The 25,625-nt window shown below is 39.9% G+C and overlaps 1 protein-coding gene across 2 annotated transcripts in view; it reads right to left on the reverse strand.

Annotated features, from left to right (window-relative positions):
• Positions 1-542: 542 nt before the first annotated feature.
• Positions 543-25,625, reverse strand: part of LOC121388717 (ankyrin repeat domain-containing protein 50-like) — a 31,574-nt gene continuing 6,491 nt past the window's right edge. The window contains exons 4-7 of one of the 2 annotated variants that reach the window (XM_041520184.1): positions 25,295-25,426; positions 24,376-24,514; positions 21,224-21,331; positions 543-1,249 (exon numbers count right to left, since the gene is read on the reverse strand). In XM_041520184.1, the coding sequence (XP_041376118.1) occupies positions 985-1,249; positions 21,224-21,331; positions 24,376-24,514; positions 25,295-25,426 (644 nt within the window). In that variant the 3' untranslated portion in view covers positions 543-984. Of the gene's footprint in view, positions 1,250-19,354; positions 20,679-21,223; positions 21,332-24,375; positions 24,515-25,294; positions 25,427-25,625 lie in introns of those variants that run through there. The other variant, XM_041520185.1, reaches the window with a different exon arrangement.

The raw sequence follows: 25,625 nt of genomic DNA on the forward strand, positions 1-25,625 counted from the left end.
AATATTGTTTCTTTCGTTTGAGGAATGAATTAGAAAGTAACTATTTTCTCCTTGGTCGAAGTACCTAAAGGTTGGTAATTTGCATAAGTGTTTGGTAGAGGGTGCTGTTAGAGCACTATATAAGGAGGTGACAATGTGTTTTTTATCCAAAAAAACACCGTTCCGAGTACACAATTGCAATGCACCCGGGGGAAGCTGAACAAAAGAATATCTGCCTCCCCCACCCAAACCCCCAATACTTGCTGCTGGTAATAACTTGGTACTTGGTGATGCCTCGACCAGAAGTGGGCAACCTAGGGAGACACCACAGTATCGTAAAGGTCTAAAATTAACGAGCTACTCTTTATTCACTAATATCAAAACGTACATTAGCTCGGTCATTTACCTTTCGACCGACCATTCAAAATTGCGCCAAATTCCCTCAATCAAAATTGCGCACCCTTTTCTCTTTGGCATTTAACTGCTCCATTCAAATTCCATAGCACCACCACCACCCCCACCCGCCTGCTACCGATTTGATCGGGCTGCTGATGCTCCCTTGCACCTGCCAGTGCAGGCGGTCCCTCCTCTCCCCTCCCCCCACTCTGGTGCCCACAACAGGCGTGCGCTACAACAGCTTGTTCTGAATGTGCATGTAAAACCCTATGACATGACATGTTTTTTATCATCTCAGTTGTGGTACAGGCAATTCACACTGTTTTGAAAGTATATCACACATTAAATTTTATGTTGTCTTTTTATAGGTTGATGAACTGTGAGAATACACAGATGAAGGTGAAAAGCCACTAGAAGGGTAACGACCCATTATAATTCGTTTAAAGGTTTACGTTGCAAGAGTGTGGATTTTCAGACTTTTAAAGTATATAATTTTTATTATGGAATAAACTGTGGTACACTGTATCTCAGTATGTGCACTACACAGTATTCCCCTTACTTGTGGTTTTATGTACGGAGTGTGTGTATGAAGGAGAATAAGTTATTTTATCACAAAACTCTATCCAAAGAAATATAGCTCTGAAGTCCAACTGGCAATGGAAGGAATATCACTGAAGAGAGAATTTTATTTCCCAAACACTGTCGAACTGTAACACGGCTCAACTGTTTGAGACTTGGCACCGACTGACAGAATGACTTGATCCTCATCTGTTTGGTAGGATCCTCACAGGAAGCAAGGTAACTTCTTAAAATGTTCAAGCGATGATCATCAACTCCTGACTGAAGGTACATTTCTAACAGCTCACAGTTGTCTCTGTAAATGATTCAAAGAACAGAGTCAAGTACAAATTGGTTAACATAAAACATTATGCTGTTTACGTAATTCTCGTGACTCGAATTCGGATATATATACACAATGTATATAAAATCATGTTAACAGAATTTGAAGTTAATTTTCTAATTAATTCTATTTCATTTATATTCACCATTCACAGCAGAACAATATGATGGGGTGTTTTTTTTAATAAAATACATGTATTTATTTGTAGTTATAGTTGCCAGTCAGACGGATATATTTTTCAGCTTGTCAATCAGAATTTTCATTTGCATTTGGCAAATGATCTAGTACTTTCTGCAGCCTTAGGTGTACTATGATCTAGTACTTTCTTCAGCCATATGTGTACTGAGATCTAGTACTTTCTGCAGCCAAATGTGTACTGAGATCTAGTACTTTCTGCAGCCATATGTGTACTGAGATCTAGTACTTTCTACAGCCATATGTGTACTATGATCTAGTACTTTCTGCAGCCATATGTGTACTATGATCTAGTACTTTCTTCAGCCATATGTGTACTATGATCTAGTACTTTCTGCAGCCATATGTGTACTGAGATCTAGTACTTTCTGTAGCCATATGTGTACTGAGATCTAGTACTTTCTGCAGCCATATGTGTACTGAGATCTACATGTAGTACTTTCTGCAGCCATATGTGTACTGAGATCTAGTACTTTCTGTAGCCATATGTGTACGGAGATCTAGTACTTTCTGCAGCCATATGTGTACTGAGATCTAGTACTTTCTGCAGCCATATGTGTACTATGATCTAGTACTTTCTGCAGCCATATGTGTACTATGATCTAGTACTTTCTGCAGCCATATGTGTACTATGATCTAGTACTTTCTTCAGCCATATGTGTACTATGATCTAGTACTTTCTGCAGCCATATGTGTACTGAGATCTAGTACTTTCTGCAGCCATATATGTATACTGAAATCTAGTACTTTCTGCAGCCATATGTGTACTGTGATCTAGTACTTTCTGCAGCCATATATGTATGTACTGATGTGATCTAGTACTTTCTTCAGCCATCTAGTACTTTCTGCAGCCATATGTGTACTGTGATCTAGTACTTTCTGCAGCCATATGTGTACTGTGATCTAGTACTTTCTGCAGCCATATGTGTACTGTGATCTAGTACTTTCTGCAGCCATATGTGTACTGTGATCTAGTACTTTCTGCAGCCATATATGTATACTGAGATCTAGTACTTTCTGCAGCCATATGTGTACTGTGATCTAGTACTTTCTGCAGCCATATATGTATACTGAGATCTAGTACTTTCTGCAGCCATATGTGTACTGTGATCTAGTACTTTCTGCAGCCATATATGTATACTGAGATCTAGTACTTTCTGCAGCCATATGTGTACTGAGATCTAGTACTTTCTGCAGCCATATATGTATACTGAGATCTAGTACTTTCTGCAGCCATATGTGTACTGTGATCTAGTACTTTCTGCAGCCATATATGTATACTGAGATCTAGTACTTTCTGCAGCCATATGTATACTGAGATCTAGTACTTTCTGCAGCCATATATGTACTGAGATCTAGTACTTTCTGCAGCCATATGTGTACTGAGATCTAGTACTTTCTGCAGCCATATATGTATACTGAGATCTAGTACTTTCTGCAGCCATATGTATACTGAGATCTAGTACTTTCTGAAGCCATATGTGTACTGAGATCTAGTACTTTCTGCAGCCATATGTGTACTGCAGATCTAGTACTTTCTGCAGCCATATGTATACTGAGATCTAGTACTTTCTGTAGCCATATGTATACTGAGATCTAGTACTTTCTGCAGCGATATGTGTACTGTGATCTAGTACTTTCTGAAGCCATACGTGTACTGAGATCTAGTACTTTCTGCAGCCATATGTATACTGAGATCTAGTACTTTCTGAAGCTATATGTATACTGAGATCTAGTACTTTCTGAAGCCATACGTATACTGTGATCTAGTACTTTCTGCAGCCATATGTGTACTGTGATCTAGTACTTTCTGTAGCCATATGTATACTGAGATCTAGTACTTTCTTCAGCCATATGTGTACTGTGATCTAGTACTTTCTGCAGCCATATATGTATACTGAGATCTAGTACTTTCTGCAGCCATATGTGTACTATGATCTAGTACTTTCTTCAGCCATATGTGTACTATGATCTAGTACTTTCTGCAGCCATATGTGTACTGTGATCTAGTACTTTCTGCAGCCATATGTGTACTGTGATCTAGTACTTTCTGCAGCCATATGTGTACTGAGATCTAGTACTTTCTGCAGCCATATGTGTACTGAGATCTAGTACTTTCTGCAGCCATATATGTATACTGAGATCTAGTACTTTCTGCAGCCATATGTGTACTGTGATCTAGTACTTTCTGCAGCCATATATGTATACTGAGATCTAGTACTTTCTGCAGCCATATGTGTACTATGATCTAGTACTTTCTTCAGCCATATGTGTACTATGATCTAGTACTTTCTGCAGCCATATGTGTACTATGATCTAGTACTTTCTGCAGCCATATATGTATACTGAGATCTAGTACTTTCTGTAGCCATATGTGTACTGTGATCTAGTACTTTCTGTAGCCATATGTATACTGAGATCTAGTACTTTCTGCAGCCATATGTGTACTATGATCTAGTACTTTCTGCAGCCATATGTATACTGAGATCTAGTACTTTCTGTAGCCATATGTATACTGAGATCTAGTACTTTCTGCAGCCATATGTATACTGAGATCTAGTACTTTCTGCAGCCATATATGTATACTGAGATCTAGTACTTTCTGCAGCCATATGTGTACTGTGATCTAGTACTTTCTTCAGCCATATGTGTACTATGATCTAGTACTTTCTGTAGCCATATATGTATACTGAGATCTAGTACTTTCTGTAGCCATATGTGTACTGTGATCTAGTACTTTCTGTAGCCATATGTATACTGAGATCTAGTACTTTCTGCAGCCATATATGTATACTGAGATCTAGTACTTTCTGCAGCCATATGTGTACTGTGATCTAGTACTTTCTTCAGCCATATGTGTACTATGATCTAGTACTTTCTGTAGCCATATATGTATACTGAGATCTAGTACTTTCTGTAGCCATATGTGTACTGTGATCTAGTACTTTCTGTAGCCATATGTATACTGAGATCTAGTACTTTCTGCAGCCATATGTGTACTGTGATCTAGTACTTTCTGCAGCCATATGTGTACTGAGATCTACATGTAGTACTTTCTGCAGCCATATGTGTACTGAGATCTAGTACTTTCTGTAGCCATATGTGTACTGAGATCTAGTACTTTCTGCAGCCATATGTGTACTGAGATCTAGTACTTTCTGCAGCCATATGTGTACTATGATCTAGTACTTTCTGCAGCCATATGTGTACTATGATCTAGTACTTTCTGCAGCCATATCTGTACTATGATCTAGTACTTTCTTCAGCCATATGTGTACTATGATCTAGTACTTTCTACAGCCATATGTGTACTGAGATCTAGTACTTTCTGCAGCCATATATGTATACTGAGATCTAGTACTTTCTGCAGCCATATGTGTACTGTGATCTAGTACTTTCTGCAGCCATATATGTATACTCAGATCTAGTACTTTCTGCAACCATATGTGTACTATGATCTAGTACTTTCTGCAGCCATATGTGTACTATGATCTAGTACTTTCTGCAGCCATATATGTATACTGAGATCTAGTACTTTCTGTAGCGATATGTGTACTGTGATCTAGTACTTTCTGTAGCCATATGTATACTGAGATCTAGTACTTTCTGCAGCCATATGTATACTGAGATCTAGTACTTTCTGCAGCCATATATGTATACTGAGATCTAGTACTTTCTACAGCCATATGTGTACTGTGATCTAGTACTTTCTGCAGCGATATGTGTACTGTGATCTAGTACTTTCTGCAGCCATATGTCTACTGAGATCTAGTACTTTCTGCAGCCATATGTGTACTGTGATCTAGTACTTTCTGCAGCCATATGTGTACTGTGATCTAGTACTTTCTGCAGCCATATGTGTACTGTGATCTAGTACTTTCTGCAGCCATATGTGTACTGAGATCTAGTACTTTCTGCAGCCATATGTGTACTGTGATCTAGTACTTTCTGCAGCCATATGTGTACTGTGATCTAGTACTTTCTGCAGCCATATATGTATACTGTACTAGATCTAGTACTTTCTGCAGCCATATGTGTACTATGATCTAGTACTTTCTGCAGCCATATGTGTGCTATGATCTAGTACTTTCTGCAGCCATATGTGTACTGTGATCTAGTACTTTCTGCAGCCATATATGTATACTGAGATCTAGTACTTTCTGTAGCCATATGTGTACTGTGATCTAGTACTTTCTGTAGCCATATGTATACTGAGATCTAGTACTTTCTGCAGCCATATGTGTACTATGATCTAGTACTTTCTGCAGCCATATGTATACTGAGATCTAGTACTTTCTGTAGCCATATGTATACTGAGATCTAGTACTTTCTGCAGCCATATATGTATACTGAGATCTAGTACTTTCTGCAGCCATATGTGTACTATGATCTAGTACTTTCTTCAGCCATATGTGTACTATGATCTAGTACTTTCTGCAGCCATATGTGTACTATGATCTAGTACTTTCTGCAGCCATATATACTCTTGAAAAAAAGAAACGCAAAAGGGTACAAATGGGTTATAACTCCGATTTTATGTTTCCTACCGGTTCATGCTTTGTGAATATAAGGTCATTGCACGTCCCAAACACATTCCCACGGTTACATTCGATAAAACGCAGCTACTGTACAATAAAGTTCCAAAATGTGAATATTCGCAAAAACGCAGCCACGTGCAAACCATGTCACCACTGCACGTGCGTTGTCTGCACGTGCAACATGAACACCGACAGTATAAATGCAGGGTGTTCGCTTGCCTGGCCTCTGTATCTGGCCGACAGTTGACAATCCAGGACATGCCACGTCTCAGTGAACCGCAGAGAAACAATGCCATCGGCCGACTAGACGCAGGCGAATCCAGAATGGCCGTTGCCAGGGCATTCCATGTGTCCCCAAGCACCATCTCCAGACTGTGGGACCGTTACCAGCAACATGGATCAACACGTGACCTCCCTAGATCCGGTCGACCACGGGTCACTACCCCCGGGCAGGACCGCTACATCCGGGTACGCCACCTTCGGGAACGATTGACTACTGCCACCTCCACAGCCGCAGCAATACCAGGTTTGCGCAGGATATCTGACCAGACCGTACGGAACCGCCTACGTGAGGTAGGAATTCGTGCCAGACGTCCAGTTCGAGGTGTCATCTTAACACCACAACACCGTCGACTCCGACTGCAGTGGTGCCAGATTCATCGACAATGGCCTCAACTGCGATGGAGACAGGTGTGGTTCAGTGACGAGTCCCGATTTCTGCTCCGACGTCATGATGGAAGATGTCGCGTGTATAGGCGTCGTGGTGAACGTTATGCGGCAAACTGCGTGCAGGAAGTGGACAGATTCGGCGGGGGTAGTGTCATGGTGTGGGCAGCCATCTCACACACTGGCAGAACTGACCTGGTCCACGTGCAGGGCAACCTGAATGCACAGGGCTACATTGACCAGATCCTCCGGCCACACATCGTTCCAGTTATGGCCAACGCCAACGCAGTGTTCCAACATGACAACACCAGGCCTCACACAGCACGTCTCACAACGGCTTTCCTACAGAACAACAACATTAATGTCCTTCCTTGGCCATCGATATCACCGGATTTGAACCCAATTGAGCATCTATGGGACGAGTTGGACCGACGCCTCCGACAGCGACAACCACAGCCCCAGACCCTGCCCGAGCTGGCAGCAGCCTTGCAGGCCGAGTGGGCCACCATCCCCCGGGACGTCATCCGTACTCTGGTTGCTTCAATGGGCAGGCGGTGCCAGGCAGTTGTCAACACACTTGGAGGCCACACCCGGTATTGACTCCAGATGACCTTGACCTTGGTGGTGTGTCCTATCACTTACTCACAATGGACTAGAGTGAATTGTGAACAATCCTGCAACATTTGGTAATTATCGGACTCACCATTCAATAATTAAATCAATTCTCCAAATGTTACGACAATGTGGTTTTGCGTTTCTTCTTTTGAAGAGTATATGTATACTGAGATCTAGTACTTTCTGCAGCCATATGTGTACTATGATCTAGTACTTTCTTCAGCCATATGTGTACTATGATCTAGTACTTTCTGCAGCCATATGTGTACTAGGATCTAGTACTTTCTGCAGCCATATATGTATACTGAGATCTAGTACTTTCTGTAGCCATATGTGTACTGTGATCTAGTACTTTCTGTAGCTATATGTATACTGAGATCTAGTACTTTCTGCAGCCATATGTGTACTGTGATCTAGTACTTTCTGCAGCCATATATGTATACTGAGATCTAGTACTTTCTGCAGCCATATGTGTACTATGATCTAGTACTTTCTGCAGCCATATGTGTACTATGATTTAGTACTTTCTGCAGCCATATATGTATACTGAGATCTAGTACTTTCTGTAGCCATATGTGTACTGCGATCTAGTACTTTCTGTAGCCATATATATATACTGAGATCTAGTACTTTCTGCAGCCATATGTATACTGAGATCTAGTACTTTCTGTAGCTATATGTATACTGAGATCTAGTACTTTCTGAAGCCATATATGTACTGAGATCTAGTACTTTCTGAAGCCATATGTGTACTATGATCTAGTACTTTCTGCAGCCATATGTATACTGAGATCTAGTACTTTCTGCAGCCATATGTATACTGTGATCTAGTACTTTCTGCAGCCATATGTATACTGAGATCTAGTACTTTCTGTAGCCATATGTGTACTGTGATCTAGTACTTTCTGTAGCCATATGTGTACTGTGATCTAGTACTTTCTGCAGCCATATATGTATACTGAGATCTAGTACTTTCTGCAGCCATATGTGTACTGTGATCTAGTACTTTCTGAAGCCATACGTGTACTGAGATCTAGTACTTTCTGCAGCCATACGTATACTGAGATCTAGTACTTTCTGCAGCCATACGTGTACTGAGATCTAGTACTTTCTGCAGCCATACGTGTACTGAGATCTAGTACTTTCTGCAGCCATACGTGTACTGTGATCTAGTACTTTCTGAAGCCATATGTATACTGAGATCTAGTACTTTCTGAAGCCATACGTATACTGTGATCTAGTACTTTCTGCAGCCATATGTGTACTGTGATCTAGTACTTTCTGTAGCCATATGTATACTGAGATCTAGTACTTTCTGAAGCCATATGTATACTGAGATCTAGTACTTTCTGCAGCCATACGTGTACTGAGATCTAGTACTTTCTGCAGCGATATGTATACTGTGATCTAGTACTTTCTGCAGCCATACGTGTACTGAGATCTAGTACTTTCTGCAGCCATATGTATACTGAGATCTAGTACTTTCTGCAGCCATACGTGTACTGAGATCTAGTACTTTCTGCAGCCATATGTATACTGTTATCTAGTACTTTCTGCAGCCATACGTGTACTGAGATCTAGTACTTTCTTCAGCGATATGTATACTGTGATCTAGTACTTTCTGCAGCCATACGTGTACTGAGATCTAGTACTTTCTGCAGCCATATGTGTACTGAGATCTAGTATTTTCTGCAGCCATACGTGTACTGTGATCTAGTACTTTCTGCAGCCATATATGTATACTGAGATCTAGTACTTTCTGCAGCGATATGTATACTGTGATCTAGTACTTTCTGCAGCCATATGTATACTGAGATCTAGTACTTTCTGCAGCCATATATGTATACTGAGATCTAGTACTTTCTGCAGCCATATGTGTACTGTGATCTAGTACTTTCTGCAGCCATATATGTATACTCAGATCTAGTACTTTCTGCAACCATATGTGTACTATGATCTAGTACTTTCTGCAGCCATATGTGTACTATGATCTAGTACTTTCTGCAGCCATATATGTATACTGAGATCTAGTACTTTCTGTAGCGATATGTGTACTGTGATCTAGTACTTTCTGTAGCCATATGTATACTGAGATCTAGTACTTTCTGCAGCCATATGTATACTGAGATCTAGTACTTTCTGCAGCCATATATGTATACTGAGATCTAGTACTTTCTACAGCCATATGTGTACTGTGATCTAGTACTTTCTGCAGCGATATGTGTACTGTGATCTAGTACTTTCTGCAGCCATATGTCTACTGAGATCTAGTACTTTCTGCAGCCATATGTGTACTGTGATCTAGTACTTTCTGCAGCCATATGTGTACTGTGATCTAGTACTTTCTGCAGCCATATGTGTACTGAGATCTAGTACTTTCTGCAGCCATATGTGTACTGAGATCTAGTACTTTCTGCAGCCATATGTGTACTGTGATCTAGTACTTTCTGCAGCCATATATGTATACTGAGATCTAGTACTTTCTGCAGCCATATGTGTACTATGATCTAGTACTTTCTTCAGCCATATGTGTGCTATGATCTAGTACTTTCTGCAGCCATATGTGTACTATGATCTAGTACTTTCTGCAGCCATATATGTATACTGAGATCTAGTACTTTCTGTAGCCATATGTGTACTGTGATCTAGTACTTTCTGTAGCCATATGTATACTGAGATCTAGTACTTTCTGCAGCCATATGTGTACTATGATCTAGTACTTTCTGCAGCCATATGTATACTGAGATCTAGTACTTTCTGTAGCCATATGTATACTGAGATCTAGTACTTTCTGCAGCCATATATGTATACTGAGATCTAGTACTTTCTGCAGCCATATGTGTACTATGATCTAGTACTTTCTTCAGCCATATGTGTACTATGATCTAGTACTTTCTGCAGCCATATGTGTACTATGATCTAGTACTTTCTGCAGCCATATATACTCTTGAAAAAAAGAAACGCAAAAGGGTACAAATGGGTTATAACTCCGATTTTATGTTTCCTACCGGTTCATGCTTTGTGAATATAAGGTCATTGCACGTCCCAAACACATTCCCACGGTTACATTCGATAAAACGCAGCTACTGTACAATAAAGTTCCAAAATGTGAATATTCGCAAAAACGCAGCCACGTGCAAACCATGTCACCACTGCACGTGCGTTGTCTGCACGTGCAACATGAACACCGACAGTATAAATGCAGGGTGTTCGCTTGCCTGGCCTCTGTATCTGGCCGACAGTTGACAATCCAGGACATGCCACGTCTCAGTGAACCGCAGAGAAACAATGCCATCGGCCGACTAGACGCAGGCGAATCCAGAATGGCCGTTGCCAGGGCATTCCATGTGTCCCCAAGCACCATCTCCAGACTGTGGGACCGTTACCAGCAACATGGATCAACACGTGACCTCCCTAGATCCGGTCGACCACGGGTCACTACCCCCGGGCAGGACCGCTACATCCGGGTACGCCACCTTCGGGAACGATTGACTACTGCCACCTCCACAGCCGCAGCAATACCAGGTTTGCGCAGGATATCCGACCAGACCGTACGGAACCGCCTACGTGAGGTAGGAATTCGTGCCAGACGTCCAGTTCGAGGTGTCATCTTAACACCACAACACCGTCGACTCCGACTGCAGTGGTGCCAGATTCATCGACAATGGCCTCAACTGCGATGGAGACAGGTGTGGTTCAGTGACGAGTCCCGATTTCTGCTCCGACGTCATGATGGAAGATGTCGCGTGTATAGGCGTCGTGGTGAACGTTATGCGGCAAACTGCGTGCAGGAAGTGGACAGATTCGGCGGGGGTAGTGTCATGGTGTGGGCAGCCATCTCACACACTGGCAGAACTGACCTGGTCCACGTGCAGGGCAACCTGAATGCACAGGGCTACATTGACCAGATCCTCCGGCCACACATCGTTCCAGTTATGGCCAACGCCAACGCAGTGTTCCAACATGACAACACCAGGCCTCACACAGCACGTCTCACAACGGCTTTCCTACAGAACAACAACATTAATGTCCTTCCTTGGCCATCGATATCACCGGATTTGAACCCAATTGAGCATCTATGGGACGAGTTGGACCGACGCCTCCGACAGCGACAACCACAGCCCCAGACCCTGCCCGAGCTGGCAGCAGCCTTGCAGGCCGAGTGGGCCACCATCCCCCGGGACGTCATCCGTACTCTGGTTGCTTCAATGGGCAGGCGGTGCCAGGCAGTTGTCAACACACTTGGAGGCCACACCCGGTATTGACTCCAGATGACCTTGACCTTGGTGGTGTGTCCTATCACTTACTCACAATGGACTAGAGTGAATTGTGAACAATCCTGCAACATTTGGTAATTATCGGACTCACCATTCAATAATTAAATCAATTCTCCAAATGTTACGACAATGTGGTTTTGCGTTTCTTCTTTTGAAGAGTATATGTATACTGAGATCTAGTACTTTCTGCAGCCATATGTGTACTATGATCTAGTACTTTCTTCAGCCATATGTGTACTATGATCTAGTACTTTCTGCAGCCATATGTGTACTAGGATCTAGTACTTTCTGCAGCCATATATGTATACTGAGATCTAGTACTTTCTGTAGCCATATGTGTACTGTGATCTAGTACTTTCTGTAGCTATATGTATACTGAGATCTAGTACTTTCTGCAGCCATATGTGTACTGTGATCTAGTACTTTCTGCAGCCATATATGTATACTGAGATCTAGTACTTTCTGCAGCCATATGTGTACTATGATCTAGTACTTTCTGCAGCCATATGTGTACTATGATTTAGTACTTTCTGCAGCCATATATGTATACTGAGATCTAGTACTTTCTGTAGCCATATGTGTACTGTGATCTAGTACTTTCTGTAGCCATATATATATACTGAGATCTAGTACTTTCTGCAGCCATATGTATACTGAGATCTAGTACTTTCTGTAGCTATATGTATACTGAGATCTAGTACTTTCTGAAGCCATATATGTACTGAGATCTAGTACTTTCTGAAGCCATATGTGTACTATGATCTAGTACTTTCTGCAGCCATATGTATACTGAGATCTAGTACTTTCTGCAGCCATATGTATACTGTGATCTAGTACTTTCTGCAGCCATATGTATACTGAGATCTAGTACTTTCTGTAGCCATATGTGTACTGTGATCTAGTACTTTCTGTAGCCATATGTGTACTGTGATCTAGTACTTTCTGCAGCCATATATGTATACTGAGATCTAGTACTTTCTGCAGCCATATGTGTACTGTGATCTAGTACTTTCTGAAGCCATACGTGTACTGAGATCTAGTACTTTCTGCAGCCATACGTATACTGAGATCTAGTACTTTCTGCAGCCATACGTGTACTGAGATCTAGTACTTTCTGCAGCCATACGTGTACTGAGATCTAGTACTTTCTGCAGCCATACGTGTACTGTGATCTAGTACTTTCTGAAGCCATATGTATACTGAGATCTAGTACTTTCTGAAGCCATACGTATACTGTGATCTAGTACTTTCTGCAGCCATATGTGTACTGTGATCTAGTACTTTCTGTAGCCATATGTATACTGAGATCTAGTACTTTCTGAAGCCATATGTATACTGAGATCTAGTACTTTCTGCAGCCATACGTGTACTGAGATCTAGTACTTTCTGCAGCGATATGTATACTGTGATCTAGTACTTTCTGCAGCCATACGTGTACTGAGATCTAGTACTTTCTGCAGCCATATGTATACTGAGATCTAGTACTTTCTGCAGCCATACGTGTACTGAGATCTAGTACTTTCTGCAGCCATATGTATACTGTGATCTAGTACTTTCTGCAGCCATACGTGTACTGAGATCTAGTACTTTCTTCAGCGATATGTATACTGTGATCTAGTACTTTCTGCAGCCATACGTGTACTGAGATCTAGTACTTTCTGCAGCCATATGTGTACTGAGATCTAGTATTTTCTGCAGCCATACGTGTACTGTGATCTAGTACTTTCTGCAGCCATATATGTATACTGAGATCTAGTACTTTCTGCAGCGATATGTATACTGTGATCTAGTACTTTCTGCAGCCATATGTATACTGAGATCTAGTACTTTCTGCAGCCATATATGTATACTGAGATCTAGTACTTTCTGCAGCCATATGTGTACTGTGATCTAGTACTTTCTGCAGCCATATATGTATACTGAGATCTAGTACTTTCTGCAGCCATATGTATACTGAGATCTAGTACTTTCTGAAGCCATATATGTACTGAGATCTAGTACTTTCTGAAGCCATATGTGTACTATGATCTAGTACTTTCTGCAGCCATATGTATACTGAGATCTAGTACTTTCTGCAGCCATATGTATACTGAGATCTAGTACTTTCTGCAGCCATATGTATACTGTGATCTAGTACTTTCTGCAGTCATATGTATACTGTGATCTAGTACTTTGTGCAGCCCTAGGTGTACTGCAATCTAGTACTTTCTGCAGCCCTAGGTGTACTGCGATCTAGTACTTTCTGCAGCCATATGTGTACTGAGATCTAGTACTTTCTGCAGCCCTAGGTGTACTGCAATCTAGTACTTTCTGCAGCCCTAGGTATACTGCAATCTAGTACTTTCTGCAGCCCTAGGTGTACTGTGATCTAGTACTTTCTGCTGCGATCTAGTACTTTCTGCAGCGATATGTGTACTGAGATCTAGTACTTTCTATAGCCATATGTGTACTGAGATCTAGTACTTTCTGTAGCCCTACATGTACTGCAATTTACAGGGGTGAGAATTACAAATTTCAAAATCAGCTGAAATGTTTGTGAGACATGTACACGAGGGCCCAATTTCTTTGCAACTGAATAATAAAACTGCATTTTAGTGATTATTTTGTACTATTTTATGGTGAATTTACATTGTAATAATGTGAATATTAATGAAATTTAAAAACATGTTTCATTTTCAAGATAAGTCCAATAATTTAAAGATACTAACCTTATAATTAAATATCTGTAAATTTCCTGAACATATTACAGTGTATATATCAAATAATTGACCCATTACTGGCACACCCGCTTGCAACTCTTTTCAATTAGCAGCAAAGCAGGCTGCAAAATGACCGGGTTCGCAAAAAGCGATGCAAAATCTTGCGATCGCGATGCAATATTGTAACAATGACTAGCAGTTTGCGATGCATGTTTTTTGTAACCAAATTGATCTTTGAATTGAGATCGCGGGAGAACACACTTAGGGGTGTCGATTTTCCGTGATCGCAGCCAAGGTAACTGATTCGCCAATGATAAACATTTTTAAAATTTATCTCAGTGTACCACCTTCTCGCGTGTGTTAGTATTTCAAATAGAAAATACTGTCGGAATATGCGGAGGATGTTTGACGTTTTAACAAGAACAGTGACGTAACGTACTAGTTGCTACGTCATCGTGGTAACCTAATTTGCAAGCAGCTATGACCTTGTACACTGAACTTGTAGCCTACCGTGCACGCATATATATTATGTTCACAAATTAAATATACTGCAAAAATGCTGATAGCTCCGCGAATTTAATTACGCATTAACTTATTTCCAATTTAGCTTTGAATAATGCCTATAGATACAAAACACATAGCGCATCGAAAGCACTTTATTTTTATCTTCAAATTACCTGCCACGTGGTTTTATACTACAAGTGACACTCGGTGCTATGCATGAACTGCGTTCAGGGATAGCCAGTAGTCAAAATGTCTGATAATTATTTTGACCGGTTGTCGAAGTGGTCGTTCAGTTTAACTTGTTATGTAAAAAACAGTCTGGCAAACATTAGTGACAAACGGCTGGCTGAACTCACGTCTGGTATCTCGTGACGATGAGATTCAAGTTTGTTGTTTTTACACTAATTATTCTTATATTCAATAAATACTTGTGGCTTTCGTTATTTGTAAACCTGAATGCAACCTATGAATACTACTAATAAATAGTATTTGGTCTAGTTTGTGATTTTTCAAGTTTTCTGCATCATGTATTATCAGACATAACATGGGTGTACATTGGGGGGGGGGGGGGGGGGGGGGGTTCGATGGGTTCAACCGAACCCCCCCCTCAAATCGCTTTTTTTATAATTTAATATATCTGACATTGATATCTGACATTATTATATTTACTCAACATAGAAATATATGCCCAATATCTCTGCAATCTATTTTAGAACCCCCCTTTTCAAAATCCTATGTATTGGAACCCCCCTTTTCAAAATCCTATGTACGCCTATGCATACATGCGGACAAGACTAACGGAACGCGGACCGCATGGCGAGAATGTCTCGAGTATAATTATATCGTACGTAAAACTGTCATTGAAAGGAGTTCAGTTGATACTGGTCATTTTTATTTTATTATTGGCAAAAACTATCGTGAAAATGTAAAATGAAAGCTTGATCGCGAATTATTTTAGCCGCGAAATTGTTTGCGTATACATACGGTATTATCGACTAATTAACAGCTTGGCGTTTTTAATTTTGAATTGCCTCGGCAAATAATGTTCCGGTAAAATACGTATATATATCATTTAAGAATTGTAAATTTTCATAACAAAAATGAACACCGAATACGTTGGAATGATCAGCCAAATGAGGAATTTGTCTCGGGCTTCAATTGCACTTTGGATCAGACATACAAATCAACTCAGGAAAGACTAAAAAATCACTTTGAACAAGTTAGATGACCAAGCTGCTTAGCATAACCATTGACAAATACATTTTGTATTATTCAGAAATATGTTGTACTATAAAAATTAAACCCTGACATTTCTATGCTATTTTGATATAGCCAAAAAAAAACAAAGTGAGATTCTCTGGGTGTGTGTGTGGAGGGGGAGGGGGGAGGCAACTGCCTCCCTTGACCTCCGGAGGATACGGCCTTGTAAACAAGTGACAGTGATGACCCTTCACATGTACTGTTCTGTGCTTGTTTTATTTTGGGGTAAGCAGCCCACAATACATAAGAAATATGCAATTTTATTGAAAAGAATGTGTTTTATTTGTGTTTACTCATTTTATTAAAGTGCTAATCAAATTCCAATAGTTGCTAATCAATTCTCCATCCAGTAGAAAAAACTGCTAATCAAAATTTTAAAAACAAATTACACCCTGCAAAGGATCTTTTATATGCACCATCCTATAGACAGGATAGCACATACCATGGCCTTTGATATACCAGTCGTGGTGCACTGGCTGGAACGAGAAATAGCCCAATGGGCCCACCAACAGGGATCGATCCCAGACTGACCGCACATCAAGCGAGCGCTGAATCACTGGGCTACATCCGGCTCTCTTCATTTAGGATGTCTTTTGTCAAAGTTGGTGGAACACTTCTACAGACATTACTACATGATGATACCATCAGAGACAGACAAGCCATCCTCTAACACTGTGGAACACTTCTACAGACATTACTACATGATGATACCATCAGAGACAGACAAGCCATCCTCTAACACTGTGGAACACTTCTACAGACATTACTACATGATGATACCATCAGAGACAGACAAGCCATCCTCTAACACTGTGGAACACTTCTACAGACATTACTACATAATACCATCAGAGACAGACAAGCCATCCTCCAACACTCTGGGACATCTTCAGTCTTGTGTCTGACCAGCCGTTCAGTACTGAGTGTAGCTCACCGAGTTCACTGGCTGTACACTGCTGGAATCGTGTGTACCATTTCAAGATTACAGGAAGGAAGGAAATGTTTTATTTAACGATGCACTCGACACATTTTATTTATGGTTATATGGCATCGGACATATGGTTAAGGACCACACAGATATTGAGAGAGGAAACACGCTGTCGCCACTTCCTGAGCTACTCTTTTCAATTAGCAGCAAGGGATCTTTTATATGCACCATCCCACAGACAGGATAGTACACAGCACAGCCTTTGATACACGAGTTGTGGAGCACTACATGTAGTTGGCAGGAACGAGAAATATCCCAATGGGTCCACCGACGGGGATCGATCCTAGACTGACTGCGCATCAAGTGAATGCTTTACCACTGGGCTACATAACGCTCCTCAAGATTATAGAGATGGAATCAACCATGCTGATGATGACTGCCTCAACATCGCGTTCAGAATCTTGGGGGGTGGTGGTGTTGGGGGCAGGCGGGAAGTAGCTCAGTGGTACAACACATGCTTGATGCACAATCGATCCTAGATTGATTCCCGTCGGTGGGCCCATTGGACTATTTCTCGTTCCAGCCAGTGCTCCACAACTGGTGTAACAAAGGCCGTGGTATGTATTATCCTGTCTGTGGGATGGTGCATATAAAAGATCCCTTGCTGCTAATCAAAAAGAATAGTCCATGAAGTGGCGACAGTAGATTTCTTCTCTCAATATCTGTGTGGTCCTCAACCATATGTCCGACATATAACCGTAAATAAAAAATGTGTTGAGTGCGTTGTTAAATAAATCACAGGGCTTCTAGAATTTTTATAAAATCCACTAGCCATGGGATCAGTGATTTAAAACATTTACTAGCCGTGATTAAACATTTACAAGCCCTACTTTACTTTAAGTTAATAAAATTTTACTAAATAATAGTAATAATCAGATATGTCACCTAAAGAGTGTAAAAACACTTAACATTCGGGGGTTGGGGTGGGGGCAGGATATTAAAATAGACTTAACTGCAACATTTGACCTAAAAATATTTCACTAGCCATCGGGCATGGCAATTGTAGTTATTTACTAGCCCAACATTGAATATCACTGGCCATGTGAGTGGGGCTACCATAATCTAGAAACCCTGAAAACATTTCCTTTCTTCAGAATCTTGGACGTTATACAAGTAGTACGACTAGATGCATCACTACTAGAGATTTTTTTTTGAGACTTGTGGATTACCTCATAGTCTGGGACAAGATTTAGCCCGTCCTGTATGATAATGGGACTTATCTCCAAGATTGCGTTCTATTTCTCATGCAGTGTTTGCCAGTAAAGATGAGTAATCCCTCACACACCCTCCATACTCACCTGCACAGTTTTAGGATTGTGGTGAATGGTTCACCTAGTGAAACTTTTAAAATTATTTTAATTAGTAATTTAAGACATGCACTCTCCGTCCCTTTATACGATGTGGTTCGATTTTAGTAGATATCAAGAAATGTCTTCCTTTCCATCCAGTATAATAGTTCTTGAGATATCCACCGTACATAAAATATTCATGTAGTTATTGTTTATACCTAAAACAAAGGTTTTCATTTGCCAGCTTCTTGCATTTTTTAGTTTTATAGCTTTATAATATAGGGGAGGCAACTCATGTCAGTAAACAAGAACAAGGGAACATACTGAAGATGGTAATTTGACAGTGTTATAATCAGAGTTTGCTCAATATTGTTTTCTTCATGTTTTAGGAAAAAGTCAACACCATAATTATTATAATGTAAATGTATGCAGTAAATTAATTTGGGAATAATATCAGCGAGTTATAAGAGGTGTTAATGTTTTAGGGTGAAACTGATCGATGCATCTTTGAGTCAATCATGACTAACGGAGGGGCGGGATGTAGCCCAGTGTTAAAGTGTTCGCTCAATGTGCGAATGGTCTGGGATCGATCCCCTTCGGTTGGCCCATTGGGGTATTTCTCGTTCCAGCCAGTGCACCACGACTGGTGTATCAAAGGCTGTCGTACGTACTATCCTGTCTGTGGGATGGTAAACATAGAAGATCCCTTGTTGCTAATCAAAAAGAGTAGTCCATGAAGTGGTGACAGCAGGTTTCCTCTCTCAATATCTATGTGATCCTTAATCATATGTCTGACACCTAGCTTTTCTTCTACCTTTTTTCTTTTTTCCAAGAATGTAAAAAATTCTGGTAAAAGTATATACATGTCATGCTGACTACAAATGCCATATGTTTGTAAAATTCTGGGAAAGGCCTTAATATATAGGCGTCAGCCTGTTGGCAAATCCAAAAACTGTATTATTACAGCAAATAAATAAGTTTAAATCATTTGAAACGAATACATCTAATCACGCTAGTGAATTTATCAAGCATTTTATAATTATATAAACTATATATTATATATTGGATCATAGTTGTAAAATGTAGAAAATTAAGTTAGCAGATGACATTTGGTCACATGATACCCCAAAATGCATCTATCAAGATGCAGTCTCTATATTTGTAAAGTAAGCAATGTTTTGGTTAACCAATTATGATTAATTAATTTTTAAGGACAGCATTGAGTAAAAATATTTTATATTAAATCATGAACTTTTTTGTAGGTGACGGTGTGCAATCAATTTAGTTATGTTGTGGATGTGACAGTGCACTGCCCAATGCTTTTAGTTTGATATCACGAAAAGGCTCAGTCTGTGACTTCATTCCAGCACTGACACGAAAAGGCTCAGTCCGTGACTTCATTCCAGCACTGACACGAAAAGGCTCAGCCAATGGCTTCATTCCAGTACTGACATGAAAAGGCTCAGTCAATGGCTTCATTCCAGCACTGACACGAAAAGGTTCAGTCCGTGACTTCATTCCAGCACTGACACGAAAAGACTGTCCGTGACTTCATTCCAGCACTGACATGAAAAGGCTCAGTCAATGGCTTCATTCCAGCACTGACACGAAAAGGCTCAGTCAATGGCTTCATTCCAGCACTGACATGAAAAGGCTCAGTCCGTGACTTCATTCCAGCACTGACACGAAAAGGCTGTCCGTGACTTCATTCCAGCATTGACACGAAAAGGCTCAGTCAATGGCTTTATTCCAGCACTGACACGAAAAGGCTCAGTCAATGGCTTCATTCCAGCACTGACATGAAAAGGCTCAGTCAATGGCTTCATTCCAGCACTGACACGAAAAGGCTCAGTCCGTGACTTCATTCCAGCACTGACACGAAAAGGCTGTCCGTGACTTCATTCCAGCACTGACACGAAAAGGCTCAGTCAATGGCTTCATTCCAGCAATGACACGAAAAGGCTCAGTCTGTGACTTCATTCCAGCACAGACACGAAAAGGCTCAGTCTGACTTCATTCCAGCACAGACACGAAAAGGCTCAGTCTGTGACTTCATTCCAGCACAGACACGAAAAGGCTCAGTCTGTGACTTCATTCCAGCACAGACACGAAAAGGCTTAGTCTGTGACTTCATTCCAGCACAGACACGAAAAGGCTGTCCGTGACTTCATTCCAGCACAGACACGAAAAGGCTCAGTCAATGGCTTCATTCCTGCACTGACACGAAAAGGCTGTCCGTGACTTCATTCCAGCACTGACACGAAAAGGCTCAGTCTGTGACTTCATTCCAGCACTGACACGAAAAGGCTCAGTCCGTGACTTCATTCCAGCACAGACACGAAAAGGTTCAGTCTGTGACTTCATTCCAGCACTGACACGAAAAGGCTGTCCATGAATTAAATTCCAGCACAGACACAAAAACGGTTAAAGACGAGTTTCTTTGATATTTCGTAAATTGACTTTCACAACATGTAACAATTGACAAGATAACTGACTGGCGATTCATATGAATATGAAATGACTTAACTCAATTAAACACTAACTGGACAACGATTCATATGAATTTAAGATGGCTTAACCGACATAATAACTAAATAACGAATTGCATGAAATTTTGTTCCAAGACATTCTAACAGATGTCTTTTGACATGTGCCTGATCATGTTCTGTTCTATATTTAGCAACACTCAGTTTCAATAAATAGGTGTTTCAAAATAAAATACATAAAACAGTTACGGTATGAGAATGCAACCTATGGTACCCATTTGCTCTGGACAAAAACCTTGATTAATATATATAAGCAAACCTGTTACCCTCAAATATTAAGAATTATTTTTATCTTAAGTTATAAAATTCATGTTTGTGTGGTTTGTTTTATAAATGTTTTATACAAAATACTGAAATGTAGACAACGTACCTAAATATTTCCATAATTTCTTCCACTGGCAGACGAGAACAGCCACGAATTAGGACACGGATTGTATCTGCATACCCATTTTGTGCCGCTCTCCTCAAACATGGCAGTCTAAATAATGAAATGTATAGAACAAATTATGGAAATGAACTTTATTAAAAATGAAAATGGCATGAATAAACATTTATATATTCTTACCTGACCATTTGCTTGGAATGTGCAGTCAATATTACTACAATCAGGTCATCTACCAAATGAAGATCAATCAATATTACTACAATCTGGTCATCTACCATTAAAAATACTGATCGATATTATCACAATCTGGTCATCTACCATTATACAAATTGTTCTCTATTACCACAATCTGGTCATCTACCATTACAAATACTGATCGATATTACCACAATCTGGTCATCTACCATTGCAAATACTGATCAATATTACCACAATCTGGTCATCTACCATATTATACAAATTGTTCTTTGTTACCACAATCTGGTCATCTACCATTACAAATACTGATCAATATTACCACAATCTGGCCATCTACCATTATACAAATTGTTCTCTATTACCACAATCTGGTCATCTACCATTACAAATACTGATCAATATTACCACAATCTGGTCATCTACCATTATACAAATTGTTCTTTATTACCACAATCTGGTCATCTACCATTACAAATACAGCTGATCAATATTACCACAATCTGGTCATCTACCATTACACAGACGAGTGTTTTACACACAGTATTGCATCCTGCTACCATCACACCAACTGATCAATATTACCACAAACTGGCCATCTACCGTCATACAGCCTGATCAGTATTATCACAAACTGGTCATCTACCATCACACAGACTGATCAGTATTACCACAAACTGGTCATCTATCATCACAGACTGATCAGTATTACCACAAACTGGTCATCTACCATCACACAGACTAATCAATATTACCACAAACTGGTCATCTACTATCACACAGACTGATCAGTATTACCACAAACTGGTCATCTACCATCACACAGACTGATCAGTAGTACCATAAACTGGTCATCTACCATCACACAGACTGATCAGTATTACTGTAAACTGATCAATTACCATCACACAGACTGATCAGTATTACCACAATCTGGTCATCTACCATCACACAGACTGATCAGTATTACCGTAAACTGGTCATCTACCATCACACAGACTGATCAGTATTACCACAATCTGGTCATCTACCATCACACAGACTGATCAGTATTACCACAAACTGGTCATCTACCATCACACAGACTGATCAGTATTACCACAAACTGGTCATCTACCGTCACACAGACAGATCACTATTACCACAAACTGGTCATCTACCATCACACAGCCTGATAGGTATTACCACAAACTGGTCATCTACCATCAAACAGACTGATCAGTATTACCACAAACTGGTCATCTACCATCACACAGACTGATCAGTATTACTGTAAACTGATCAATTACCATCACACAGACTGATAGGTATTACCACAAACTGGTCATCTACCATCAAACAGACTGATCAGTATTACCGTAAACTGGTCATCTACCATCACACAGACTGATCAGTATTACCACAATCTGGTCATCTACCATCACACAGACTGATCAGTATTACCACAAACTGGTCATCTACCGTCACACAGACAGATCACTATTACCACAAACTGGTCATCTACCATCACACAGCCTGATAGGTATTACCACAAATTGGTCATCTACCATCAAACAGACTGATCAGTATTACCACAAACTGGTCATCTACTATCACACAGACTGATCAGTATTACTGTAAACTGATCAATTACCATCACACAGACTGATCAGTATTACCACAATCTGGTCATCTACCATCACACAGACTGATCAGTATTACCACAATCTGGTAATCTACCATCACACAGACTGATCAGTATTACCACAAACTGGTCATCTACCATCACACAGACTGATCAGTATTACCACAAACTGGTCATCTACCATCACACAGACTGATCAGTATTACCACAAACTGGTCATCTACCATCACACAGACTGATCAGTATTACCACAATCTGGTCATCTACCATCACACAGACTGATCAGTATTACCACAAACTGGTCATCTACCATCACACAGACTGATCAGTATTACCACAAACTGGTCATCTACCATCACACAGACTGATCAGTATTACCACAAACTGGCTAGGGATTTCCGAAGCTATCTTAGTGCTATGAAATAGTAAAACCATCGTAGGCTATGACGTCACTACAGCACATGCCATAGTGATGTCAAAGATAAAGATAGCTTCAAAACTATGAGCCTAGCTAAGTCATCCAGACCTCTGAAAATTATGACAATTATTGTTTCGTTCACAGAGTTTAAATTTAGGACATTATTTAACAATGCACATATATAATCAATATTACAGACATCGACCTACTACCACAAAACTTAATAATAAACATCATCACATTAGGTTTTGGTTTTTTTTTCTTTTCTCTTAAGCTGAAGTAAATTAAAGTCCAACTAAGTTGATGTGGCAGAAACTGCATTTATTTGTGACCTAAATTATGCACAAAATACCCCAATGGGAATTCAAGAATAATGTGTTAAATGTTATAGGAGAAAATGATGCTGGGTTGTCTATTCTAAATGCTTGAACATTAAAAAAATTATTATACTCAGTTAGGAGATAACCATATGGAGTTTTTAGACTTGCGGGTATTATTGTCTATTTAATCCCGTAAATGTCATTTTTGACCGAAGGCATTAGCCTGAGGTTAAAAAGAAAACATTTGCGGGCATCAAATAGACAATAACACCAGCAAATCTAAAAACTCCATATTGTTATGTCTATTGTAAACTGAATCAGTTTTCTACGGAACTAACTGTATATTTGGTATATCTTAAAAAAAATACCTGAACACAATCTAACTGTAGACCCTTGAACCGTTAACTTGGCCTGTTCCAATTGCTAATGATGTCACATTCTAACGATGTCATTAGCTTTCTGGCTGTTATTTTAATTTGATCCCGGAAAAAGAATGTAGTTAACCAATCATGATACAGAACACACTCACCATCAGTTTACAATACTGTATGTACCCTAGCTTATTATGACAAAAACTCACTTGATGATACTGGTTGGAGCGCAAGTAATGTCAACTCCATGTTTCAGAAATATTTCCACCACCTGTGATTTTCCCTGCTCTACTGCAACATGTACCGCACACCGACCATCGTGATCACGTAACTTTACACAAGCTCCAGCTGTACACACATAAAATAAACAACAGTACACAGTGTAAAGAAAAACACTTGTTGGTGAGAATGCATTATATCTAGTATCACATGGCAATAAGAAGTGCATGTATTGTTATTGGTTTAAAACATTTGTTTTTTTCTAATACAATTTTTATGTCAATGAAGGATGTGTGAAAATCATATTTTCACGAATTGACATAAAAATCATTTTCGAAAAACCCCAGCATGAAATAGTCTATTATCAGGGGAATTACATTCCCCTGATAATAGCAAAGACGTATAGGGTTCAAATTTAAAGTAAAATAATGAAATGTAAATGAGTTTTTTTTATTCACAATAGTGAATGCAAAAATCATCACAAACCCAATTTAGACATAACTCAAAGGAGACCTTGCACAATTAGATAACGCAAAACGTGATCATTTTGTACCTCCTCCTCATATACCGCCTGTATAACAGCATGTTGTGCTAAGACCACTTTTCGCTGGGTCATTCATTTCATGCCAACTCACCTAGCTGCTCCGTGACGACCCAAGAGATTTCACCTAACCAATTCCTAAATATACCTTTGGTGGCTGAATGGAGTTTTACCACTGGACAACATCTCAAAATGAATATATATAGACGCAGAATATCTCACGAAGACAGCTCATGAGGGCAGTCTGTGATGTTATTTTGTAAATACAATTCATATAATAAAAAGAAATTTCCTTTAGGCATAAAATATAAAACTTGTAGAAAGGAAACTCAATACACAGCTTATAATAATTTTGAATATGTATCTACCTTTGAGAAGTAACTCCACTGCCTCCCTTTTATCAAACATGGCCGCCACATGCAGGGCACTAACACCATACATATCTTGCTTGTTTATACAGCCACCCTGTGACAACAAGAAGTCAAGCACCAAATTGTGACCTGAAAGACAAACCAAATCTATCTATAATTATGTCAAGTGTGCGTTAGGCTTATATACATAATTCTTCTCTGGGTAACACACACATTAAAATATTACTGCAATGTTCTATTGATACTGTATTCAGTCCAAACTTCTCAAATGTGTCATGTTGAGTTACCAACCCTTAAAATGGAGAAAAATATGAAAATTTAAGTAAAA

The sequence above is a fragment of the Gigantopelta aegis genome, chromosome 14 (assembly GCF_016097555.1).
Source record: "Gigantopelta aegis isolate Gae_Host chromosome 14, Gae_host_genome, whole genome shotgun sequence".
Classification (NCBI taxonomy): domain Eukaryota; kingdom Metazoa; phylum Mollusca; class Gastropoda; order Neomphalida; family Peltospiridae; genus Gigantopelta; species Gigantopelta aegis.